General features: G+C 48.2%; 1 protein-coding gene and 1 pseudogene across 2 annotated transcripts in view; one reads left to right on the forward strand and one right to left on the reverse strand.

Annotated features, from left to right (window-relative positions):
• The window catches only part of Arglu1 (arginine and glutamate rich 1), a 17,018-nt gene extending 12,699 nt beyond the window's left edge, over positions 1-4,319 (reverse strand). For both annotated transcript variants that reach the window (XM_051170070.1, XM_051170071.1), the window contains exon 1: positions 3,943-4,319. In XM_051170070.1, coding sequence (XP_051026027.1) covers positions 3,943-4,283 — 341 coding nt within the window. In that variant the 5' untranslated portion in view covers positions 4,284-4,319. The remainder of the gene's footprint in view (positions 1-3,942) is intronic.
• Positions 4,320-22,839: 18,520 nt separating this feature from the next.
• LOC127209899 (zinc finger protein Pegasus-like) lies at positions 22,840-23,946 on the forward strand (annotated as a pseudogene).
• Positions 23,947-24,167: the final 221 nt, after the last annotated feature.

The raw sequence follows: 24,167 nt of genomic DNA on the forward strand, positions 1-24,167 counted from the left end.
AAGTGAGCAAAGGCCCCGAGAGAGAGCTCCTCAGCAGGGAACAAAGCTCTCACTCACTGTAACAGCAACTTGGAAAAGTGAAAGACACTCCTAAGTATTAGGACTTGCGTCAGAGGGTCAAGCCATCCCTAAGCAACACAGCAACGGATAGCTAGCAGTGCCACAGAGATTTGGCTGTTAAGATGAGCCACACCAATTCAGCTTTTTACTTACAGCAGGAGTGGAGCCAGCCTCAACTGTCAGCTCTGGCAGTCTTCACTCTCATCGGTCATACCAACCAGAGTGCAGATGACAGGTAGTAGTAAGTGCTGAACTAAGGGGTCCAGTCTGCTAACTGCTGCTCATAGTTTTATAGTCTAGGGGAGGAGAGTGAATGGAAAGTCCCAGGCACAGCTAAAGCACACTGGCTTTCTCACAGGGCTGCTGCTCATCTCTCATTGTTCTGGAAGAACTGCAAGGCACCCAGCATGGCTCCAACAGCCTTCCTTATGTGTCCTAAGTGAGGGTGGGCAAACTCTGGGCTGCACAGCACTGGTACATAACTGTGGTTGTTATCTCCAAAAAGATTAAAAAGGCATCTTTAGGATAAAAGGATAAATTTTTAATCTGTTTCTAGAATCTGTGGCAAAAAAGTTAAAGTCCATATTATCTTGTCTCCTTTTCCACTTTCAACTCAGAAAAATCAACAGGCACACAGGCAACTGATTTAAGCAGTCATGCATTTTCACTGATGGACACAGTTAACAGGAAGTCAGCACTAACACCATCCATTAAACCAACAGTTTCTTCAAAAAGGAAGCAAACCCCTCTTGATCATCATCTCACAGAGTCATACAGTTCCTTAGTTCCTTAAACTCTTTCCTCAGGAGCCACTGCTCTGAGGTGAGGGCCAGGACGCCCTCCATACAGGCTCCTGTGCCATCCGGGAGGAGAATGTGGCTCTGCCTTGGCTTTCTCCTCTCAACATCTCTGCTGCGGCAGTGCCTTGCCAAGAATCTCTACCGACAAGTTATTAAATCAAGATCAAGGGTTTTGGTCATAAATTTTCTCAAGCATTGTGAAAATTGTAACCGATTAAAACTTACCAGGGAGAGCACAGTACTTTGGTAGTTTCGTTTGACAGCAGAACTTGCTATATAGAACAATTGCCATATTTTAAGATATCTTTAAAACAAGGGAACTCAGTTCTTGGCACTTCTAGGAACTGTTTATTGATTACTAGTGAACACTAATTACTTCACACCTCCTAAGGTATTTATTTATTTATTTATTTTTGAAGTATGAGAGGTGCTTAGGAAAGACTAGAGCAGCACGTTTCAGAGCCCAGACATGGGGTTCTGAGAGAGGAGCCACTAGTGTTTTATGTCCATTCTGGTCTCTATGAGGTAAGTTATCTTCACTTTAATAAATGCTGCAGGACAGAATGAACCTTGACAGACCCCCAAAGCTAATGACCTTAATCTTTTGCTCCCCAGCAGTTTCCCCTGGACAAGGCTGAGGCAAGGATGGGAATACCAACAGGACCCAAGTTATCAAAGAACATATTCTTACCAACTGCAGGTCTGTGTGCTCACTCGACCACTGTCTTGCAGCTCCACTAAGCTCCATAAAGTACATTCACTCATAGAGGTCTTTACCTTCAAATGAGCTCTGCTTATTTCTCTACGAATCCTATGAATTCCAGTTCATCTTGGGTACTCTTAGGCTCCTGATTTGCAATGCCAATAACACTACACTCAAACTCAGATGTCACTGGCTGGAGGAAGTTACCAACAAATCAAATCTGATTTGCTACAGGTTGTTCTGGCTACCTGGTTTTTTTCCCCCCAGCAGTTAATACAACTTAAAAGAATACCTAAGAAATATTAATATTGGTATAGCGCATGGATACTGAATCACATTACATGGCTGGGACCCAAGAACAAAAGATAAGATTTAATTTTGAGCCATGAGAATTAGCTCTTCAAAAACGTGAATAAATATAAAGGCCTACCTTTTAATTATCTTATTGAATTATTTTAATGAATTAACCCTACAGTTACTGGACTCCTTCCTAAATTATTCAGCAGGGTGTACATCAAGTTATACTCAGTAACGTTTACTGACTCAGTCTTCTGCCAGGCACTAAGTTTGCGGTCACAATAAAACGGGACCTCCATTTCATAGATGAACTCAGAGGATGTGTTTAAGACCTCAGAATTACGTATAAGTAGCAAAGCAATCTCCAATTAACAGACTTAACTGGTTAAATCAACATATGATTCTTGTTTCCCGTGTCTCCCTCCATGATAACGTACCAGGTACCCACTATGCATTCCCAGTGTCATCCTGTGTCCACCCTGGGCTCTCTACTGCAAATGCACATTCCCTGAGATCTCTTCAATCCCTGGAACCCACTGCTCTTCTCTCTTCACAGTCCTTAGGGCACCTATGTCTTCAGTCTCCATCCTACAGTGAACCACCTGTCATTCCCAGGGCCTAGTCAATCGTTACTATAGGGCTTACAGAGGCTTGAGTAGTGACCAGCATCACTCTAAGACTACTTCCTTCCACTCTGTTCTCTCAGGGACTCAGGAAGACAGCTTACTCTTTGGTCCAAATATACCCTATAGGCCTGACTGCCTTACAGTCTCCTATCCTCTCCTCCTGCTGAACTTACTATTATATTATTATCTGTCTGTCTGAGCTGGGTCACCATCTCAGGAGCCAATCAATTCTCTACCAAGACCATAGCTCTGGGCACTCATTAAAGGCTCAGTAATTATGCCAGCAACTAGCTAAAATGAACACGCTAACAGGCGCTTGTAACCACACATGTCTTTTTTGTGCATTCTTTGCAAGACACTAGACCGTCTTAGAATAGTGTCTGGATACACAAAATATAGTATTAATGTGGCTGCCAGCCCTGCCCCTTTCCCTTCTCATATGCTAATGGCATTTTGTTTCTCACACCCTAGAACCACCATAGCACAGTATGCCCCTTCGTCTGTTCCTTTGCTGCCCATGGGTAACGTGGTAATGATTCTAACTAGCACATCCGGTTTCTGCTGTTTTCACAGGGAAAAATCACACCCAACTTTTTCTATGTTCTACTGATAGTTATTGGAGCTACGGGCTTGTTCCAGACCATAACAGGATTCTATGTGGCCAAGGTGTCCTGAGAAACAACTGCTAACCGTACAAGGTTCCAGTTCCACCTCAATCCCTAAGCTCCTAAGGACTACTTCCGGAAAACCTGCCTACAGCACACTCAAACGCAGAAAAAGAAGCCCCTGCGTAAGTCCCTGCTTCACAACCACTGTTCAGTCCTCACTGGAGAACTCCGGAAAAGATGGCTGGCTAAACAGGGAGCGCATATGCTTATTTATTATTATTGTTCCACGTGGCTAGAGGGGTGGGGGAGGGAAAGGATGCGCACACCGTAGAGAAGGAAGTGCTACACAACACACAGGTTCACTCCGGTTGGTTTATCCAAACCTTTTACACCGAAAGGCACCTGACTCTAAACGCACGTGATCGTTACCGAATTTCAGGTTAAGTCCCCCGACAGCGCCCTACGTTAAAATTCTGTTAAGAGTGCTCTAAAACTAGAAGCTAACATTTAGGCGGGGAACAGCAGCGCTGAGCGTGCTCACTAGAGGGGTTGAGTCAAAAGACAAAAAGAGGAGGAGAGGGGACGAGGGCTAGCCAGGTGTCCGCTGGGGGCTTGTGCATCTGTCTTCCCACGGCTGCGCTCTAAGAGAAGGTTCCGGAAGGGTTCCCTCACTCTGGAGCGAGGCCACGGCACCGCACCGGGGCGGACCCCACTCACAGGTGCCCGGGGAAGACGCGCGGCCCCGCCAACCTCCCGCCTCGCGCCCTCGACGCCGACTTCCGGGCCGGCGCTCCCGCCCCACCGGGCCCCGTGCGCGCCCCCGCGCCTCCCGCCGCGCGCCCCCTCACATTTTTCGCTGCCGCTCGAACTCCGCCTTCTTCTCCTCCTCCTCCCGCTTCTGCTTCTCGTCCAGGCTGCTGCGCTTGCTCACCGTGCGCCCGAAGATGTCGATGCGGTCGGGCGGGGACGAGGCGCGCTCCCGCTCGCGCCGGGATGCCGCCGCGTTGGTGGAGCGCGAGCGCGAGCGCGACTCCCGCCGCCGGTTCCGTTTGCTCTCCCGGGACTTGGAGCGCTTCCGCACCCGCTCCTTGTCCCGCGAGCGCGAGCGCGAGCGGCTGCGCTTCTTGTTGTGCTTGGAGCTCTTGGTGTGCTTAGAGCGGGACGAGCTCCGGCTCCGCGACCGGCCCATCCTCGCGCGGCGCGGCGCCCGCCGCCTGTCGCCCGCTGCCCGCCGCAGGCCGCCCCTCGCCGCTGGGAAGCGCGGCACCCCCGCCCGCGGACCCTCCGCCTCGCCCCCGAGCGCACCCGCCACGCACACGGCCGCCTCCGCCGCGAAGGCCTAGCAGGCCTGGCCGGGAGTCCCTAAGATGGCAGCTGTGGCAGCACCGGCCGCCCTTCCCACAATGCCCTGCTCCGAGCGTGCCGGCACGAGCCCCGCCCCGTGGCGACGTCGCCTAGGCGGGCCGACGAGTGGTGCCGAGCGCGCTCGGCTCTTTCCGCCACTGCGCGGAAACCCGAGTCCCTAGACAGGCCGCCTTCAGGTCTTCCTTAAGTGTTAGGGAATGTTTATGATGACCTTCGGCTGGAATAGGCCTGAGTAATTGGGAGATGCTTGTTTTTTCCTTAGCCAGAATTGAGAGTTTATCAATTGAGAGCTAGCTGCGTGTGGTGTTACACGCCCACAGTCCTAGCCCTCAGAAGGTGGAGACCTGGTGATCCTGTGTTCAAGGTCAGCCTTGGCTATGTAGTAAGTTGGAAACCAGCTGGGGATACATATACACATACACTCACAAACAATATGCATACTTGCATGCCATATATACCAACCACCAAATTAGAGCACTTCCCCGAGAAGTCCCAAATTATCCTGGGGATGTCTGTTGCAGCCAATTCAATACTTCTAATAAAGTTTTATTTAAAAGGTTACATCACTGTTGATTTTCAAGAGCATTCAAGGCCAGCCTGAGTTTTTACCTGTGTTCACTCCCTGTCAACTGGTTACTGGCTCCATCTCTTGACATCTTAAATTTTATTTAATCCCGTTTGCAGTACTCAAGCAGAAAGCTCTTAGATTAAAGGTGTGTGCCAGGGATGCGCCACATCAGAAATATAAACAGTTTTTTCAATAAACAATACAATCTCGGGGTTCACAGTGTGATCAAATATCCTGCTCTCTGGCTCTCTCCTCTACAGAGATCTTTTTCCTTCTTTCTGGAAAACTGCTTTCACAATCTCTTGCAAAGTTGCTTCCTTGGTAACTTTCCCTTTGTTGGGAAAGTCTTGATTTGTCCAGGACAACTGGAGCGTCATCTTGCTGTATGCAAAATCCTAGGTAAGTGGGTTTTCTCGTTTCAGAGCCTTCAATGTTTCCCTGCACCCTCCCTGGTGTCCGCCTGAGTGTTGATTAGCAGTCCCTTCTGGCTCAATGGTCATGTGTCCCCACCCTCAGATTTTCTGTGTTTGCTTTTCTGCAGTTTAGAATGTGCCTACCAATTCATGTTAGCTAAATGCTTCCTAGGTACCAGGTGGTAGGCTTGACATGAATTTCCTGGGTGATGGACAGATTAGGGGGCTGACTCTCTCTCAAACACAGTTCTCAGTAAGAGAGAGGAATATTGGTGAAGTGATTGACAGCATGCTGAGGTGCTGAGAGTCTGATGGGACACCACCCCAAATTTCAGTTCTCTCTCTCTCTCTCTCTCTCTCTCTCTCTCTCTCTCTCTCTCTCTCTCTCTCTCTCTCTGTGTGTGTGTGTGTGTGTGTGTGTGTGTGTGTGTGTGTGTGTGTCCCTCTCTTTCTCTCTTTCTTTTTAAGACAAAGTCTCATTCTGGCAGGTTTTGAACTCTCAGAGAGCCACCTATGTCTCTCCTTAGTAGGAGGGTTAAGGTGTGTGTCCCCACCCCATACCTTTCTGACTTGTGTGCGCTTGCTTTCTCCCTTGTTCCTCCTTGAATTTTAGTTTGAGGCATTTCTATTACCATATATTTACTCCATGGACTCCCTATGACAAGAGCATTTTTTTTTAAACTCTAAAGTTTCCTATGAGTTTTTTTTTTTTTTTTTTCTTAGCAGATTCTGGTCTCTGTTTTTGAGGCCCGTCAGTCCGTCTGTCCATCCATCCAGCTGTCTGTCTGTCTGTCTGGTCAAAGGTTCCTCGGAGTCCTGCATCTATGAATCCCAGATACTCAGGTACTTGGACTTCCAGATCCAGTGAGTTGGCTCCCAATCTTGCCTTATTTCTTTAGACGCTGTCCTCTTGTCCTACCGCATGGCTTGTAATTTCCTGTTGAAAGACAGAAGGAATCTGGCAATAGCAACTGAGGAGCTCAGTCTTTGACATACAGGGTTGTGCTTAGCAGGGGGCAGCTAGGCTACCTTTACTGCTGGCTGTCCCTGGATGTCAGCAGCTGCCATGCGCCTCTGAAGGGATGGAGGCATGATACCACCCTGTGCACAGCAGCCTGGGGCAAAGGGATGGAAGCACCATACCATCCTACCCACAGCAGCCTGGGGCAAAGGGATGGAAGCACCTTACCATCCTGCCCACAGCGGCCTGAGGTGTTCTTTTGTTCTTTTGGGAAACTCAACTAGGGCCAAAGGGGGGGACTCATGGCTCTTGTGTATGTATACTGTGGAAAGAGTTTAAGGATGAGCCAGTGCGGAGTAATGTTGAGTTTTTATTTTTTTTGAAGTATGAGAGGTGCTTAGGAAAGACTAGAGCAGCACGTTTCAGAGCCAGGCATGGGGTTCTGAGAGAGGAGCTGCTTGAAAACATTTTTAGGCATAGATTTTAAGCTCAGGGAAATAAAGGAGTGAGGTTCTGGGAAAGAAAGTTACATCTCACCTGGCATAGTGGCGCACGCCTTTAATCCTAGCACTTGGGAGGCAGAGGCAGGCAGATCTCTATGCATTCAAGGTCAGCCTGGTCTACAAAGAGACTTCTAGGACAGCCAAGGCTGTTACACAGAGAAATCCTATCTTGGAAAAAAACAAACACACACACACACACAAGAAAGAATGCTATATCTCAAAGGGTTGCTAAAAAACCTCTCCCCGTCTTTTCTCCTTACTTTTGGTGACACTGTGGGTGGCTCCAGAAGTGCCTTGGCTGAGATTGTCCTCTCATAAGATAAAAGTAGACTTACAATGACGGTTTAGGATGTGTCTTTCTGTATATGCAGTTTAGGTTAAGATGCCTAGAAAACTATGGGTTTGTAGCTGGAGAAAGGTCTCATGAAAATGTTAATTTTACTGGAATTCTTTTTTTTATTACATTTATTTGGCATGTGTACATGTGTATACACACACACACACACACACACACACAGGTGTATCATGGTACATGTATGGAAGTCAGAGGACAGCCTGTGGGAGTCACCCCTTTCTTCTACGGCATGACGTAGAGCCCTGGTCATCAGGCTTGGCAGCAGGCGCCTTTGCCCCCCTTCGAGCCCATGTTGGAGTTCACTTTCTCAGCCTCTCAGGCTCCTTTCCTTCACTTGACTCCGCCGTTTTTTTCTCTCCACCCTGCCTGCCTTCTGTTCTCGCTGTCTCAGTCCCTCTTGGCGTCTCGCCTTGCCCGAGACCTCCTCCTTACACAGCTCCTGGCCTTGGTGGGTCTTTTGCCTGTAATCGCATTACTTCACAGAAGCTCATGGGTGTGAGGTGAGGTGGAAGTGGGTGTTGTAGTCAGATACCAGTGTCCGCAGGAGCCTGCGCCCCTGGGCCATGTCCTTCCCAAGGGTTTCTCAGACTTTCTCTTTCTTCCAGTAACACAAGCAAGCTGAGACAAACATGGGAGGACTTTTCTTCTGTCTTTACAGTGAGAGATGATGGTGGAGAAAACCAAGCAAGTACACTCCCCACCAGCAGGACCCCGGGAGGCTTTACCACAGTCTAGTCAGCTCCTGACCACCAGCCATGTGTCAGAGTCTTCTCGACTGTCACTGGCTTCTGCCTGAGTGAATTGACCCTCCAACATCTACGGCTTCCGTTATCTCAACGGCCACCATGGTCTAAGCGCATTATACAGAAAGTGCAGAAGCAAACAATTCCCGAGTTTTAAGCAGCGCAGTGCTTTAAGCAGCAGGATGAGGTCTTGCGCCTTGCCTTACCTGGGAAGCAAATCTTTCTTTGGTTCAACATATCCATACTTTGTAAGCTACCTACCTCTTAGCCACTTAGAAGCCATCTTGGCTAAACTGTGTCAGAGGTGTGTACTGTGTATAGGAAAGCACATGGCGTATAGGGGTGTTGTCATCTAGTTTGACGAATCTGTTGGAGGGTTTGGAGTGAATCCTTGTCGATAAGAAGTAGCCCTTCTGTTCACCTTCACCGGGCCTCTTCCATCTTCAGGGCGTTGGCTCATTGAGTGGTCATAGCCCTGGGCTAGATCCAAGTAGAGTCACAGATTTTCTGTTTCTTCAGCTTCTTTTGTTCTTAGTGTATAGAGGAGAGACAGATTTGAGTTCTTCAAGGGTTCTGTTTTACACACACACACACACACACACACACACATATATATTTTAAAAATTTTTTGAGACAGGGTTTCTCTGTGTAGCCTTGACTGTCCTGGACTCACTTTGTAGACCAGGCTGGCCTCGAACTCACAGCAATCCTCCTCTGCCTGCATATGCCTCCTGTGTGCTGGCCTTAAAGGTGTTCGCCACCATTGCCCAGCTACAAACAATGAGGTATACCCTCCCCGCCCCCAAGTAATTTTTGGTCATGGTGTTTCTTCCCAGCATCGTGGCCCCAGGACGTTAAGCTTCCCACTACTACAGCAAGTGCCTGAGACAATTAATTTACAGAGACAATGTTTATGTTAGCAATCTCAGCCCAGGGTTCATTAGCCCTGTTGCTCTAGGAAGATGGGACTGGCACACACATCAACAAGGGTCTCATGACAGAAACACAGCTTAGCTTAAGGGGCATGTAGGGAAAGTGAGGAAGAGGAGGTGGAGGGGTCTCCTCATCTCTGAGGGCATACCCGCAGTGACTGTGAGGCCTTCTACCAGACCCCACCACCTTGTGCTGCCACCATCTCTCAGGGGCCTCAATCTAGGGAGAGGGCCATCCACACAGGGGCCCTTAGGGGACATTCTGCCTGTAAACTGTGAGGCTGGAGATGCAGCACAGAGGTGGGACACCTTGAAAATGAATCAGCCACCTTGGTGTTTGGAGCAGAGAAACACTTTACTTATTTTCATTTAAAAGAATTTGTTTTGCATTTTTATACATAAAGGTTTTTTGTCATATTTGTATTTTTAACAACAACAACAAAATATCCCCTTGGGGGCACATGTTGTATATGAGGCAGAAAGAAGGGATGCGTGTGATTAATTCTCTATTTCTACTTGGGAACTGCATTCCTAAGCAAGGGGTTATCATCCTCTGAGACTGTGACATTTAACAAGGCCCTAGAGTGTGTGCTGTAGCCATTTAAAATGTAGAACCAGGTTTTATTTCAACACACTATTTGGCACTGACCAGGTATTTGGCCTTGAGCAAGGATAAAATAGGCTGGGAATGATTTTTTTTTTTCTTCTTAGCGTACCATCCAAAAGTCTGTAGTAGGAAGAAATACAAACCACTTCCTGTTCTGTCTTCTGAGCTGAAAGTCACCACAAGACTGACAGACGGAGAGCAGCCATCTCCTTACACGTGGAGTGGGTCAGGGGTTCAGGCCGGTGACAGGTTGAGGGCCTGGCCTTTGCCCTATGGCATCTACAGCTCAGCTGAGATGGCAGAAGGGACAGTGTGCCTTCATGGCCAGTCACTGGTGCTTTCTGAAGGATCCTGGCAGTCTACACTGTTGACAATCTCTGCTGTGTCTACCCGGTTACCTACATGTGGTCTTTACATATTTGTTTGTTTGTTTGTTCTTATTGTATGGTTAGGAGTGTCTGCTTGCTTGCATGTCTGTGCACCACATACGCTTAGAGGTCAGAGGTGTCGAATCCCCTGGGACGGCAGTTAAGGTTGTGAGCCACCGTGTGGGTTGTGAGAATCAAACCCAGGTCTTCCAGTGAGCGTAGTCAGTGCTCTTAACAGCTAAGAGCCTCTCCAGCCTCTTTATTTATTATTTATTATTTTGGGGACATAGGGAGGCAGGAGTGGCACCCAGACAGGACTCAGCCTTGCTGTGTAGGCTGGCCTCCAAACTGAATGTGCTCTGCATTTGCCTCCTGAGCCCTCAGATGACATGCAGTGCCCAGCCTGTGATTTTGATTGAGACTTTACACCTCTGCAGCCCTCAATTTCCTCAGCTGCAAGATGAAAGGGTTGTGCTGCCTGGGATCCCCAAGTCTTTCCAAGGACTGTGATTTTGTTTCTTCTTGAAAGTGTGCCAATCAAAACGTTAGGGATTCGAGACTGGATTTACCACAAACATTTATCTGAGAAGAGGTTTTTACGGCACACACAGCTGTCTCTTTAGGACAGAGTAAAGTAGAAACACACGCGGTCTTGATCCTATCCTATTCCATCTCATTATTATTAAAGCTCATTTATCAAGAGCGCTGCTGCCGTCTCCCGGTCTCCTCGCTGCCCTTTACTCACATTGTGCACCTGGTGTGGCGGTCATGTTCCAACATCACCATTGTGACCCTTCATGAGCTCCTGTCCCCAGTGCTGGGGTCATAGGCAGGTTCTTTGCCCACCTCTTGCTTGGTTTTGCTTGCTTGCTTGGCTTCCAGAACTCTTTGGAGACTGTCTTAGGGTTTCTATTGCTGTGACAAAACACCATGACCAAAAAGCAAGTTGAGGAACATAGGATTTATCTTAGCTTACACTTCCATATTGCTTTTCATCACCAAAGGAAGTCAGGCCAGGAACTCAAACAGGGCCAGAGCCTGGAGGCAGGAGCTGATGCAGAGGCCATGGAGAGGTGCAGCCTACTGGCTTGACCCATGTGGCTTTCTCAACCTGCTTTCTTATAGAACCCGGGACCTCGTGCCCAGGGTTGGCACCACACACCATGGGCTGGGCCTTCCCCCGTTAATCATTAATTGAGACCATGTCTTACAGCTGGATCTCATGGAGGCATTTTCTCAACTGAGGCTCCTTCTGCTCTGATAACTCTAGCTTGTGTCAAGTTGACACAAAAGCAGCCAGGACATGACATGGGTTCATTTAGTCCTGTGTGAATAAGGCCTCCTCCTACGCCCTCTAGAATACCTCAGAGTCAGGCATGATACCTCATAACTGTAATCCTAGCATTTGGTGGGCTGAGTTAAGGGAACTAAGTATTTAGGTCCAGCCTGGGCTATAATACAATCTTGTTTCAAAACAAACAAACAAACAAACAAACAAACAAAAACACATAGCCAAAGAGAAGAGGTCAGGACATAAGGCTGCTGTGGTTAGCAGGCCGAGGCATGGCGCTGCACACACTTAGTTTCAGCACTCAGGAGGCGAACCTGGTCTATATAAGGAGTCGCAGACCAGCCAGTGCTACATAGTGAGATCCGGTCTCATTTACAAAAAAAAAAAGCAAAATTGGTGAGGTGATCAAAACTGGATGTGGTTGGGGGTGAGGGGTCAGCATGTCTTATCTAGACTCTTGTGTAAAGACTATTTCCAGAGGGGCTACTCAGGTTCCTTGGAGCCCTCGAAAGACTCAGCAAAAAGGCTTCTGTCTCCAGCTGCAATGGTATCTTCAGTGTGACCCATGCCACCACCAGTCTGCCTCCTGGTACATACAGCGGTCAGTGTTTTTCCTGAGTCCTCATAACAAACATCCGAGAGTTAGCACTGACCTGTTTGTCTCCTTCACTTTACAGGGCAAAGACAGAAAGCTGGTGGCTTTGGACCTCTTGTCTAGGATGGGCCTCTGCCAAAGTGTAGAGTCGCTGCTTGAACTTGAGACACTGACCCCCGAGCCCACACCCATCTACTCCCCATAAACATGTCAGTTTCTCACATGGGCCTTCTAGCCATTCAGCACAGAAGCCTTGGCACTGTCATGGCTCATCACACTGCCTCCCCCTTCGGTGGCCACTGTGCAGAGACCAGTGCAAAGTGGAAACTTGGCGTTCTTGGGGCAAAAACAGAAGTTCTGTTGGAGACGCTAAAATATAAAGCTTTTTGTTTCTTTGGCGGTCACTTCCTTAGCGGGAAGTGGGAAGTTTCTAACCACTGCCAGAAAAAACCCTAATGAAATCAGTCCCAAACATTAAAACAAATAAATGGCTCCCATAGGCCCATGGGGAATGGTACTATTAAAAGGTGTGGGTGTGGCCTTGTTGGAGTAGGTGTGGCCTTGTTGGAGTAGGTGTGGCCTTGTTAGAGTAGGTGTGGCCTTGTTGGAGTAGGTGTGGCCTTGTTGGAGTAGATGTGGCCTTGTTAGAGTAGGTGTGGCCTTGTTGGAGTAGGTGTGGCCTTGTTAGAGTAGGTGTGGCCTTGTTGGAGTAAGTGTGGCCTTGTTAGAGTAGGTGTGGCCTTGTTGGAGTAGGTGTGGCCTTGTTGGAGTAGATGTGGCCTTGTTAGAGTAGGTGTGGCCTTGTTGGAGTAGGTGTGGCCTTGTTGGAGTAGATGTGGCCTTGTTAGAGTAGGTGTGGCCTTGTTGGAGTAGGTGTGGCCTTGTTGGAGTAGGTGTGGCCTTGTTGGAGTAGGTGTGGCCTTGTTGGAGTAGGTGTGGCCTTGTTGGAGTAGGTGTGGCCTTGTTGGAATAGGTGTGGCCTTGTTGGAGTAGATGTGGCCTTGTTAGAGTAGGTGTGGCCTTGTTGGAGTAGGTGTGGCCTTGTTAGAGTAGGTGTGGCCTTGTTAGAGTAGGTGTGGCCTTGTTAGAGTAGGTGTGGCCTTGTTGGAGTAGGTGTGGCCTTGTTAGAGTAGGTGTGGCCTTGTTGGAGTAGGTGTGGCCTTGTTAGAGTAGGTGTGGCCTGTTGGAGTAGGTGTGGCCTTGTTAGAGTAGGTGTGGCCTTGTTAGAGTAGGTGTGGCCTTGTTGGAGTAGGTGTGGCCTTGTTAGAGTAGGTGTGGCCTTGTTGGAGTAGGTGTGGCCTTGTTGGAGTAGGTGTGGCCTTGTTAGAGTAGGTGTGGCCTTGTTGGAGTAGGTGTGGCCTTGTTAGAGTAGGTGTGGCCTTGTTGGAGTAGGTGTGGCCTTGTTAGAGTAGGTGTGGCCTTGTTAGAGTAGGTGTGGCCTTGTTAGAGTAGGTGTGGCCTTGTTGGAGTAGGTGTGGCCTTGTTAGAGTAGGTGTGGCCTTGTTGGAGTAGGTGTGGCCTTGTTAGGGTAGGGGTGGCCTGTTGGAGTAGGTGTGGCCTTGTTAGAGTAGGTGTGGCCTTGTTAGAGTAGGTGTGGCCTTGTTGGAGTAGATGTGGCCTTGTTAGAGTAGGTGTGGCCTTGTTGGAGTAGGTGTGGCCTTGTTGGAGTAGATGTGGCCTTGTTGGAGTAGGTGTGGCCTTGTTAGAGTAGGTGTGGCCTTGTTGGAGTAGATGTGGCCTTGTTGGAGTAGATGTGGCCTTGTTGGAGTAGGTGTGGCCTTGTTGGAGTAGATGTGGCCTTGTTGGAGTAGATGTGGCCTTGTTAGAGTAGGTGTGGCCTTGTTGGAGTAGGTGTGGCCTTGTTGGAGTAGGTGTGGCCTTGTTGGAGTAGGTGTGGCCTTGTTGGAGTAGGTGTGGCCTTGTTAGAGTAGGTGTGGCCTTGTTGGAGTAGGTGTGGCCTTGTTGGAGTAGGTGTGGCCTTGTTGGAGTAGATGTGGCCTTGTTGGAGTAGATATGGCCTTGTTGGAGTAGATGTGGCCTTGTTAGAGTAGGTGTGGCCTTGTTGGAGTAGGTGTGGCCTTGTTGGAGTAGGTGTGGCCTTGTTGGAGTAGGTGTGGCCTAGTTGGAGTAGATATGGCCTTGTTGGAGGAAGTTTGTCACTGGGGGTGGGTTTTGAGGTTTCAGTTATTCAAGCCAGGCCAAGTGCCACTCTCTTTTCCTGCTGCCTGCTGATCTAGATGTTGAGGTCTCAGCCACCATGCTGCCTGCCATGATGATATGGAATACACCACGAAACCTCTGAAATGCAAGGCAGCCCCAATGAAATGTTTCTCTTTATAAGAGTAGCTGTGGTCATGGTGACTTTTCACAGCAATAGAAACCCTAACGAAGGCAGTATCTGAGGAGATATGGTCCTCTGCTGGACTATAGCCCAGGTGTTTCAGCTGTGCTCAGCAAGAATCTGGATACACTGATCTAATTGCAATCCCCCTGCCTCACAAGCTTCCTCTTGATTATTTTCTCCCCACTGACTACTCTGTGCCTCAGCTATAGATCTCTAACTGTTCTTTCAAACCTGCATCTGCCAAATGTGGTGGTTTGACACCTTTAGTTCAGGCACTTGGGAGGTGAACGCAGACAGATTTCTACAGGGTTGAGGCAGGTGTAGTTTCCACAGTGAGTTCCAGGCCAGCCAGGGCTACACAGTGAGACCCAGACTCAAAAAAGGAATTATCAGTACTCATTGTTCCTGGGGGCTGGGGAAGTCCAAGGTCAAGGGAGCAGAAGAGGTAGTGTCTGTTGGGAGCATGCTCCATACATGGAAGGCTGAGTCCTCACATGGCCAAGGCGCATACCTTGTGCATCTTGCTCCTATTGCCCTCCAAGTTTAGGAAGTTTTGCCGCAGTGTGTTCAACGCTCTCCCCGTTCCCATCTTCTTTCCTCAAGGTCCCCCCTGCTTTTCCTTGCTGCCCTCTCCCTGTTGCAAGCCCCCCTGCCTGGAGTGCCTACCTCCCATCGCAATGCTATCACGGTGCCTTGCTCTGCTTGAGCAAGTGAATGCATTTTCTCCCTTTCAGTAGATGTATAATGTGCTAAAACCCCAACACTGAACAGACAGGTTTTGGTCACGGTTCACTTCACGGCAGTTCTCGGGCCCAGGAGCCAGGGCTGAGACTGTCTCACATGTGACCAAAGAGACAAATAAGGGAAAAGAAAAGAACCACAAAGGCGGCAGACGGAGTTTGAGTTGGCTGAAGGCCACCACTGTTCACCCCAAGTCAGAATTTTCAACCCAGGATTCAAAACCCAAGCGAAGCAGCCTCTTGGGGATTAGTCGGGCTTGGACGGGGAGGTTGAGGGAGAGCCTTGGGGGGGCTCTTGATCCACTAAAGCTCTTTCTGGATGGATCCTGCTGACTCCGAACAAAGATCGCACCAGCCAGGACAAACAATGTCTGTTATTCCTCCTGGCTTTTGCTGACCTGGAACTTGTTCATAAGGAAGTCACCGGGTGCCACTATATTCACAGGTGACAAGCCATGTGAGAACCTGTGAGTGCAGACACACCCACTCATGGACACGAAGTCCAAGAAGGGAAATGTATCATTTAATTCTACCATTTATTCTCTATAAACAGCTGGACTTTCCAGGTAATATGCACAGTGTTACATTTAAAAAAAAAAACAAAAACAAAAAGCATGCCATTGCTAAGTGCTGGGGCCGGCGTGGGAATTGTCTGCTGCATGACTTCACATTTCCTGGCAGTTCTAGCCACTAACCCGGCTTCATAGAACATCAGTGAATTTCAACTCGAGATCACCAGTGATTTATTTCTAGAGTGAACACGTCACAAATACTCTATTAAACACATACAACATATGAGACATATTTATACCGAAACATTGTGCTAGTTATCTGAAATTCAAACTAACTAGGAATCCTGCAGCTTAGTCTGATACATCTGCCAATGTTAACTGCACATCTTTCCTGTTTCTTCCTTGTGCTTGTGAACGGCTAGGACCTGTTGACATCACTTCACAGAGGCGTGGATGCACAAGCTGGCAACTTTACTTCAGAACACTGTTGGACACTGTTTTTGTTCTTTATTTTCTGGAAACAGGGTCTCTCTGTGTAGCCCTGGCTGCCCTGGACTTCCTCTGTAGACCAGGCTGGCCTTGAACTCACACCAATCTGCCTGCCTCTGCCTCCTGAGTGCTGAGATTACAGGTGTGCGCCACTGCGCCCAGCTCTGTTGGACACTCTAACCAGCACAATGCCGTATCACCTTTCCTGCAGCTAATCTGAGCATCAGGCTGTCCAACTTGATTTTTTTTTTTTCCCTAGCAAATGAGTGAGACATCGTATGTCTCAACCTAGGTGTTTATTTTCTTGCTGAGAAGAAAGCTGAACATTAAAAAAAAAATCTGTTTAAGGGCTTATGGTAGGTTGAGTAAGGTGTCTCCCACAGTCTCCGGCACGTGAACACTTGGGCCATAGTTACTGTCTTGTTAGGGAGTCTTAGGAGGCGTGGCCTTGATGGAGGAAGTATGTCATTGGATATAGGCTCACGAGTTTAAAGGCATGCACTATTGGTGTGATGTTATTGTGTAACTCAAATACTCATTTCTGTACCCCACGCCCCCAATATCTGGTTGCAATCCTTGATTTGAGAATCTCCTGTCTCAATGCTGTATAAGCACTGCTCCCCAATTGTCCCCTGTATGCCAACCAAGCAGCTTCCAGCCAATTGCTGAGCAGAAGAGAGAATAGGGCCGGACTTCCTGCCAACCAGGGGAGGAGGGGCTAGAGGAGGAAGTGGGGGATTCAGCCACAGGCGGAGGTCCAAAAGACATCAGGAGAGGAGCTTCGGGGCTACTTTTTATTGAGGAATGTGGAAGACTTTGGGTCTTTAGAGTAGGAAAACAGGGAGACAGTACCCAGAACAATCCAGACTGTGGAGACTCAGCTCAAGAGGCTTCTGAGAGAAACAATGTTAGCACCTTGGTTAGAGACCGTTCCTGTAGTAGTGTTTCCTTATATTGTATGCGCATTGGTGTCTGTCTGTGTAAAGCTGTCAGTTTCAGACAGTTGTGAACTGCCCTGTAGGTGCTGGGAATTGAACCCTGCTCCTCTGGAGGAGCAGTCAGTGCTCTTAACTGCTAAGCCATCTCTCCAGCCCCCTCTTGTGATATTTTTGATAAAAGATTGTGGCTGCTTTCATTTCATGCCCTATGATGTTGCATGAGGCTAAATTTAGACATCCTGTGCTGGGGACCGTGGAGGTGGCTCCGCACTCAGGAGCACTTGGGGACCGTGGAGGTGGCTCCGCACTCAGGAGCACTTGGGGACCGTGGAGGTGGCTCCGCACTCAGGAGCACTTGGGGAACCGTGGAGGTGGCTCCGCACTCAGGAGCACTTGGGGACCGTGGAGGTGGCTCCGCACTCAGGAGCACTTGGGGACCGTGGAGGTGGCTCCGCACTCAGGAGCACTCATCGCTGCAGAGATTCTAAACTGGATTCAGTGCCCAGTACCTACATGGTGGCTCACAGCCATCTGTAATTCCAGTTCTAGGGAACTCGACACCCTCCTCTGACCTCCGCTGGCATCAGGCGCACACATAGTGCACATATATACATGCAGGCAAAATACCAATACCCATTGAATAAACTAAATCTTTTACAAAATTAAAAGCAGCTGGGTGGTGGTAGCGCATGCCTTTAATCCCAGCACTTGGGAGGCAGAGGCAGGTGGATCACTGTTAGTTTGAGGCCAGCCTGGTCTACAAAGTGAGTCCAGGACAGTCAAGGCTACACAAAGAAACCCTATCTCGAAAAAACAAAAAACAAAAAACGAAAAACAAAAACAAAACAAAACAAAATTAAAAGTAATGGGCTTTTTTTTTGTTTTTGGACAAAAGAGATTTCAAGATGGCATAATACTGACTCTGTCACATGTTTATTAGTAGTCACTCTTCTGCAGGCCAACAACAAAAAAGAACAAATAAATAGGGCAGGAAGAAATTTAAAAAAAAAAAAAAATACAGTTCAGAGAGAAAAGAATGTTGGCGAGCTTAGTGTTGCAGGGAAACCAGCCCTGGATGAGGGAATGCAACTGTAAGACTGTTATCACCAAGACCAAAACCAAGTGACTGATCTGCTCAAGAATAAAAGGAAGCCGCCCTCAGGGGAAGATCCCACCCCTACCCCACCCCACCCCCTAACAGCCAGGCTTCCAACTCAGGAAAGAGCACTCCTGCTCCTGAGAAACAGCTGCAACCAAAAGCTGATGCTGGTGGGGTTCATAGGGGCCAGGGGCCACCCCAAGCTGGAAGCTGAACTCACAGTGTCAGCTAGGGGAGCCCTTGTGTGGAGACTGAGAGAGCTAGAGGCCACAAGAGGCCACCAGGCCACCGCGTGGGGTGAAAGCTGTGTTGTGGGCTGTCCGCGGAGGAGAGCTTCAGCCTAAGGAAGCAAAGTGTGTTGTAACCAGCAGAGCTGGCATGGCAGAGCCATCTAAGCCTTTGGCTTCAGACACAGGGCTAAAGGATCCGGCACTGGCTTGCTGGGTTTCAGTCTTGCTTTGGTCCAGTATCTCCTCACTACGATCCCTTTCTTCCCTTTTGCAACAATCTTGTTTATTCTGTGCGTTCTTATGTTGGAAGTATGTAATTTGCCTTTTGACTTCATAGGGGGTGACAATGAAGACTGAGTTGAGTTTCAGAAGTGAGTTTGGATTTGAAACCAGTGTCGTGGCTGTAAAAGACTAGCGGCTTTGAAGTCGGACTCTGTTTTCTGCACTTGTGACACGACCACACGCCTATGGGGCCAGGGAACGATATGTCCCTTCTAGTCTCCGGCATTTGAACATTAGGTTCCCAGTGGGTGGAGCTGTCTTAGGAAGAGTGTGCGTGCGTGTGTGCATGGGTGCGTGTGTGTGTGTGTGTGTGTTGTTGTTGTTGTTGTTGTTGCTGGGGGAAGTACGTCTGTGGAGGTGGAAAAGACTCACTCACCATTTCCAGCTCACTCTCTCTGTTCTGTGCTTGTGGCTCAAGATGTAAACCCTCAGCCTCCTGTTCCTGTTGCCATGCCTACACACGACCATCATGAATTCCCACCTCTGGAACCATGTGCACAAATAAACCCTTCTTTCTATACGTTACCTTGGGCATGGAGCTTTATCACAACTTAAAAAAAAACCACTGTATTTTATTTTGTCATGTTTGTGATGAATATGACAAAATATAACAAGGTAAAACAAAAACCAACACGCTGAGGCTGGATGACACAACCCAAAAGAAAAGAAGGCACAAGAATCAAAGAACCTCTTGTTCACACACTCAGGAGTCCCATAAAATACCAAGCAGAGAGCTACCATGTCTACACAGAGGACCTGGTGCAGGCCCCTGCAGGCCCAGGCTTGTTGGTTCAGTCTCTGTGAGTTCATAGGAGTCTTATTCTCCTGGTGTCCTTCATGTCCTCTGGCTCCTATACTTGCTCTTCCACAGCATACTCCTACTTTCATTAACAATTAACAATTAACAAATACATCCCATCATACTACTTTATTTTGGTTTCCACTCTTGGTGTATTTTTCCTTTATTATATAATTGGGTTTTGTTAATTTTATGCACTTAATATAGTCAAGGTCATTATTTTTGTCTTATTGGCTTTTATAAAATAACAACACACACTGCTTTTCACTTTTTTTTAAAAATTCTTTTTCATTATGTGCTTGGAGTCATTGTCAGTATCACTGTGAATATGACAGAAAGAAACATGCAAGCTGTGGACATTGTCTCCCAAAATCTTGGCTATCGTTCAACTCTTTTCTATTTAATTATTTAAATTTAACCCTTTAAGTTTTATGTGTTGATTTTGATACAGCATACCCTAAGAATTCCTAGTGGCTTAAAAGTTGATATGAAGATCAACATCTTTAAAAAAAAAAAAAGGATAGTGTTCCATCTGCCTCTCCTGTTGGAGTCCTGAAACCAAAGATGCCCACCACCGAGGCCAAATGTTTAAACATTTTTAATTTCTAGTTCAGTGATCTGAGCTCCTTATCTTTGACTTTTGTGCCCTGTCAGTAGTCTCTGATTCTGTGTTAATCTTCTGATTTGTCTTTATTTTTGTATGATTTTTTTTTTCTTTTTTGGTTTTTTGAGACAAGGCTTCCCTGTGTAGCCTTGGCTGTCCTGGACTTGCTTTGTAAACACCAGACTGGCCTCAAACTCACAGAGATCCACCTGCCTCTGCCTCCTGAGTGCTGAGATTAAAGGCATGCGCCACTGAGCCTGGCTTGGGTTTTTTGTTTTTTGTTTTATTTTTTGTTGTTGTTGTGATGTCTGGGTTTGTCTTGCTGTTTCAGACTTGAGGCACTTTCTCTTATTTTCTCTTTCTTCATAGAGGCATTTTCCTTATGTTTTAGTTATTTTCCCATCGATGTGATGCATGGCCAAGGTAAAGGGTAGAAGAAGAGGTTCACGTGGGCCTCCCAGCATGGCCGCAGGCACGAAGGTGTGGCACTGAAGTAGCAGCTAAGAGCTCGTGTCTTGGGGTGCATGCATGAAGCTCAGAGAGCTAACGGTGTGCGTTCCCAAACAGTTCCACCACCTGGGAGCAAGGATTCAAAAATTTGACATAAGGGGTGGGGAGGGGCAGGGATTCTCCTTCAAACCACCATACATTACATATTTTAAATAAAGAGAGCTTATACATCAGTAAGAAAAGTGAATGTCCTGTTAATCAAAGATTGCGAGCAGATATTTCAATTAGAAGACAAAGTCTAGCAAGATGGCTTTAGTAGGTAAGGGTTCTGGTCACTAGGACTGGCATCCTGAGTTTCCTCCCTGGAACTTGCATGGTAGAAGGAAAGAGCCAATTCTTGAAAGTTGACCTCTGACCTCCATACATGTCTTCTGATCTCCATACATGCCCTCTGACCTCCATACATGCCCTCTGACCTCCATACATGCCCTCTGACCTCCATACATGCCCTCTGACCTCCATACATGCCCTCTGACCTCCATACATGTCTTCTGACCTCCATACAAGCTCCCTTATAAATAAAGTTTTTAAAGAAATCAGAGTAAAGAAAAACATTTATGATTTTAAATTCTATCATCAGTTTAAAACACTGACTTATGGTTTCTATTGTTCTGAAGAGACACCATGACCAAGGCAACTCTTACAAAGGGAAACATTTAATTGTGGCTGGCTCTACAGTTCAGAAGTTTAGTCCATTGTCATCATGGTGGGAAGCATGGCAGCATGCAAGCAGATGTGGTGATGGAGAGGTAACTGATAGGTCTATCTCTGCATCCACAGGCAGCAGGAAGAGAGAGAGCCACAAGTTCTGGCTTGGGGCCCTTGAAACCTCAAAGCCCACCCACAGTGACACACTTCCTCCAACAAGGCCACACCTCCTAATAGTCCCTACGAGCCTGTGGGGACCGATTTTACGCAAATCACCACACACACTTAAGTTGGTTCTGTGCACAAACAGGTTGGGGCTTATCCTTTCAGTTTCTGTCTCCTGATTTGTGCCTAAACAGACCACACATCATACCGGGAACTCATATGCCAGGAATCAGAGCTCATTTTATTTTATTCTGTGTTCCTCAGTTGGTTTCCGAGTCCCTGCATGTATGTGGGTGGATGTGATTTGAATGTGGTCATGAATGCTCTTGATTGAGTACTTTTATTTAGCAAAACTTAATGATTGGATTAAAAAGAAAACCTTTTCTGAGATGAGCGTGACTAAGGTTTAATCATTACCGTTTTCCAGATCTCTTTCCCCATTTTTTCCACAACTAAAGCTTATTATAGAGACTTCCACTTAAACATAAAAGGCACAGAGACACAATTAACAGTTTCTATTCCCTCAACAAACCCTGAGGAAATGACAAGCAATTTTGACAAAAGGTGTAAACAGTGAACACTGAAACAAAAAGGTTCGGGGGAGTGACAATATCAGGCAAACTCAGGGCAATCTTAGAGGCTGGAACGGGAGCTAGTTTGGGTCAGAAAGGTAGAGCGGGGACTCAGAAGTCTAAAACATTTCTAGGCAGAGAATCAATAAGTAAGACATCCCTTGGAGCCTCCTGGATGGGAGAAGGCAGCAGGCAGCCATGGTCAGTAAGAGGAGTGGGTCAAAGCCTGTGTGCAGCATGGCCCACCCCTATTTTCTTTTCTTCCTTTCTTTCTTTTTTAAAAAAAGATTTATTTACTTATTTATTTATTACATATACAGTAGTCTGCTTGCATGTACCCCTGCACACCAGAAGAGATCACCAGATCTCATTATAGATGGTTGTGAGCCACCATGTGGTTGCTGGGAATTGAACTCAGGACATTTGGAAGAGCAGCCAGTGCTCTTAACATCTGAGACATCTCTCCAGCCCCCCACCCCGATTTTCATCTCTCCACATCAGGGACCAGGTGGCCCAGCCCTACAGATGTCTGTCGTGGGCAGTGCTTTGCTCCAGGTGGCCCAGCCCTACAGATGTCTGTCGTGGGCAGTACTTTGCTCCGAATCAAGAAACCAGACTCTGGGATGCCAGGGGCCAGTGGATGGAGAGAGGGCTAAATGTTCCAGGATGGAAACGTGGATACAGTTAAGTTACAACCAAGTGCAGTTTGCACATCTGTTATCACTGCCCATGGAGCTACCTGTCGCCCCTGCGCGTGTCTTGCATGTGGCCTGTGACACACGTTGGTGTTGGGACGCATGGGTGAAAGCACGCAGCATCTACTTCTCACCCCCATTTTACGTCATCTCTCTTACTCTCGCGAGACTTGGGTTAAGCCCAAGCTGTGAAGAGAAGTGCTGGATAAACATGGCGGGTGGAAGCCGAGGCAAGCAAGGCCGACCTTTCCGGCCTTTGGAGTTCCTCTGTGTGCCTCTGGAGGATCTCTAGGCTCCCGGAAGCTTTCGTCGGCGTTGAGGTGGCAAGAGAAAGGTGAAGTAAGTGGCTTGGGGCGGAAGAGCAGAGGCAGCCGGAAGTAGAACCTACAGAGGTGGCTGGAGGACTGTCAGGAGGAGATGGGAGAGAAGAGGGTGGCGCCGCAGGACTTCCTGCAGTGCTTTAGGGAGTTCCTGAGCACGCCGACCCGTGGGCTCCCCAGGGATGCCCTGCACCGGAATCGGGTGCTGATGCTGCACGACTTCGGGAGAGCGGTGGACAGAAAGCTGCAGTGCCCATACTGCAGCTATTCTACCCAGGGGACAGCGCGGCTGGCGGAGCCCACGCGAATCCACACGGGCGAGAAGCCGCACAGGTGTCACTTCTGCCCTTTTGCCTCCGCTGACGAGCGATACCTTGAAGCCCACATCCGGTCCCACACCGGAGAAAAGCCGCACAAATGTGAGCTGTGTGCCTATCACTGCAATTCCGGAAGCAACCTGTCCCGCATCGAAGGCACAAGCATAATTTGTTGCCGCTGACCCACCCCGGGGCCTCCTTAAGGAGCATGACCATGTTGGCAAGTGAAGGATGCTCATCGCCTTAGGCCCACCTCCATGGTCATGGAAGCCAGACTGCCTGAGTGACTTTACACACAAGATCCCAAATGCTGAGAATGACTTTTATGACATTGTGGATAGGACTTCGGTTTGTGGACTGCAGAGGGACCCACAAGGACCGTTGTACGTGGGTAATCCTTTGAATCAGCTGTCTGCTCTAGTAGGACACTTGTCCAGCTTGCCGTCTGAAAACCACAACCCCACCTCTGCTGATGAAGACTCCAACCTAGAAGAAAAGCCTTTCAGGATTCCACAGCCCTTTGCCCGAGGCGGGTTCCCTTGGAGCTCCCCTGTAGGCCCTGAGCCTCCTCCTCCACCATTAGTTTGTCAGAGGGACTGCAGTCCACTGGCAGGGCCCACCAGCCAGCCAGGTGACTACACCAGCACCCCGACCCTTGGGAGCAGCCAGCCCAGCACTCCAGCCCTAACTTTGCCGTTGTAGGACCCTCTGCTCCTTTACCGCTGCCAGCACTATGACACATACTTCGTAGACAACGTCCTTGACACTGGACATGACATACGGGATGCCATGGGTATGACAATCCTTTTCAGTGTAACATATGTGGATACAGTTGTGAAAACAAGTATGATTTTGCCTGCCATTTTGCAAGAGGCCAACATAGCTAGAGCTGAGACCAACAAATCTTATCTTCACCCAGTTTAGCCCTTTGGGGTGTTTGTAGGTTGGTTTTGGGTTTTGGCTACCCCCTGGTGAGGCTTTTTCACTATAGTTGGTAGAAACGCCCTCCATGCCCCTTCCCCTCCCTCTTTTTATAAAATTTGATCTGGTCAGGGCCAGACACTAGATACTTACCTTTTTCCCCTTTCAGTAAGTCATGTGAGGATTG

Source organism: Acomys russatus, chromosome 27 (assembly GCF_903995435.1).
Source record: "Acomys russatus chromosome 27, mAcoRus1.1, whole genome shotgun sequence".
NCBI classification, from domain to species: domain Eukaryota; kingdom Metazoa; phylum Chordata; class Mammalia; order Rodentia; family Muridae; genus Acomys; species Acomys russatus.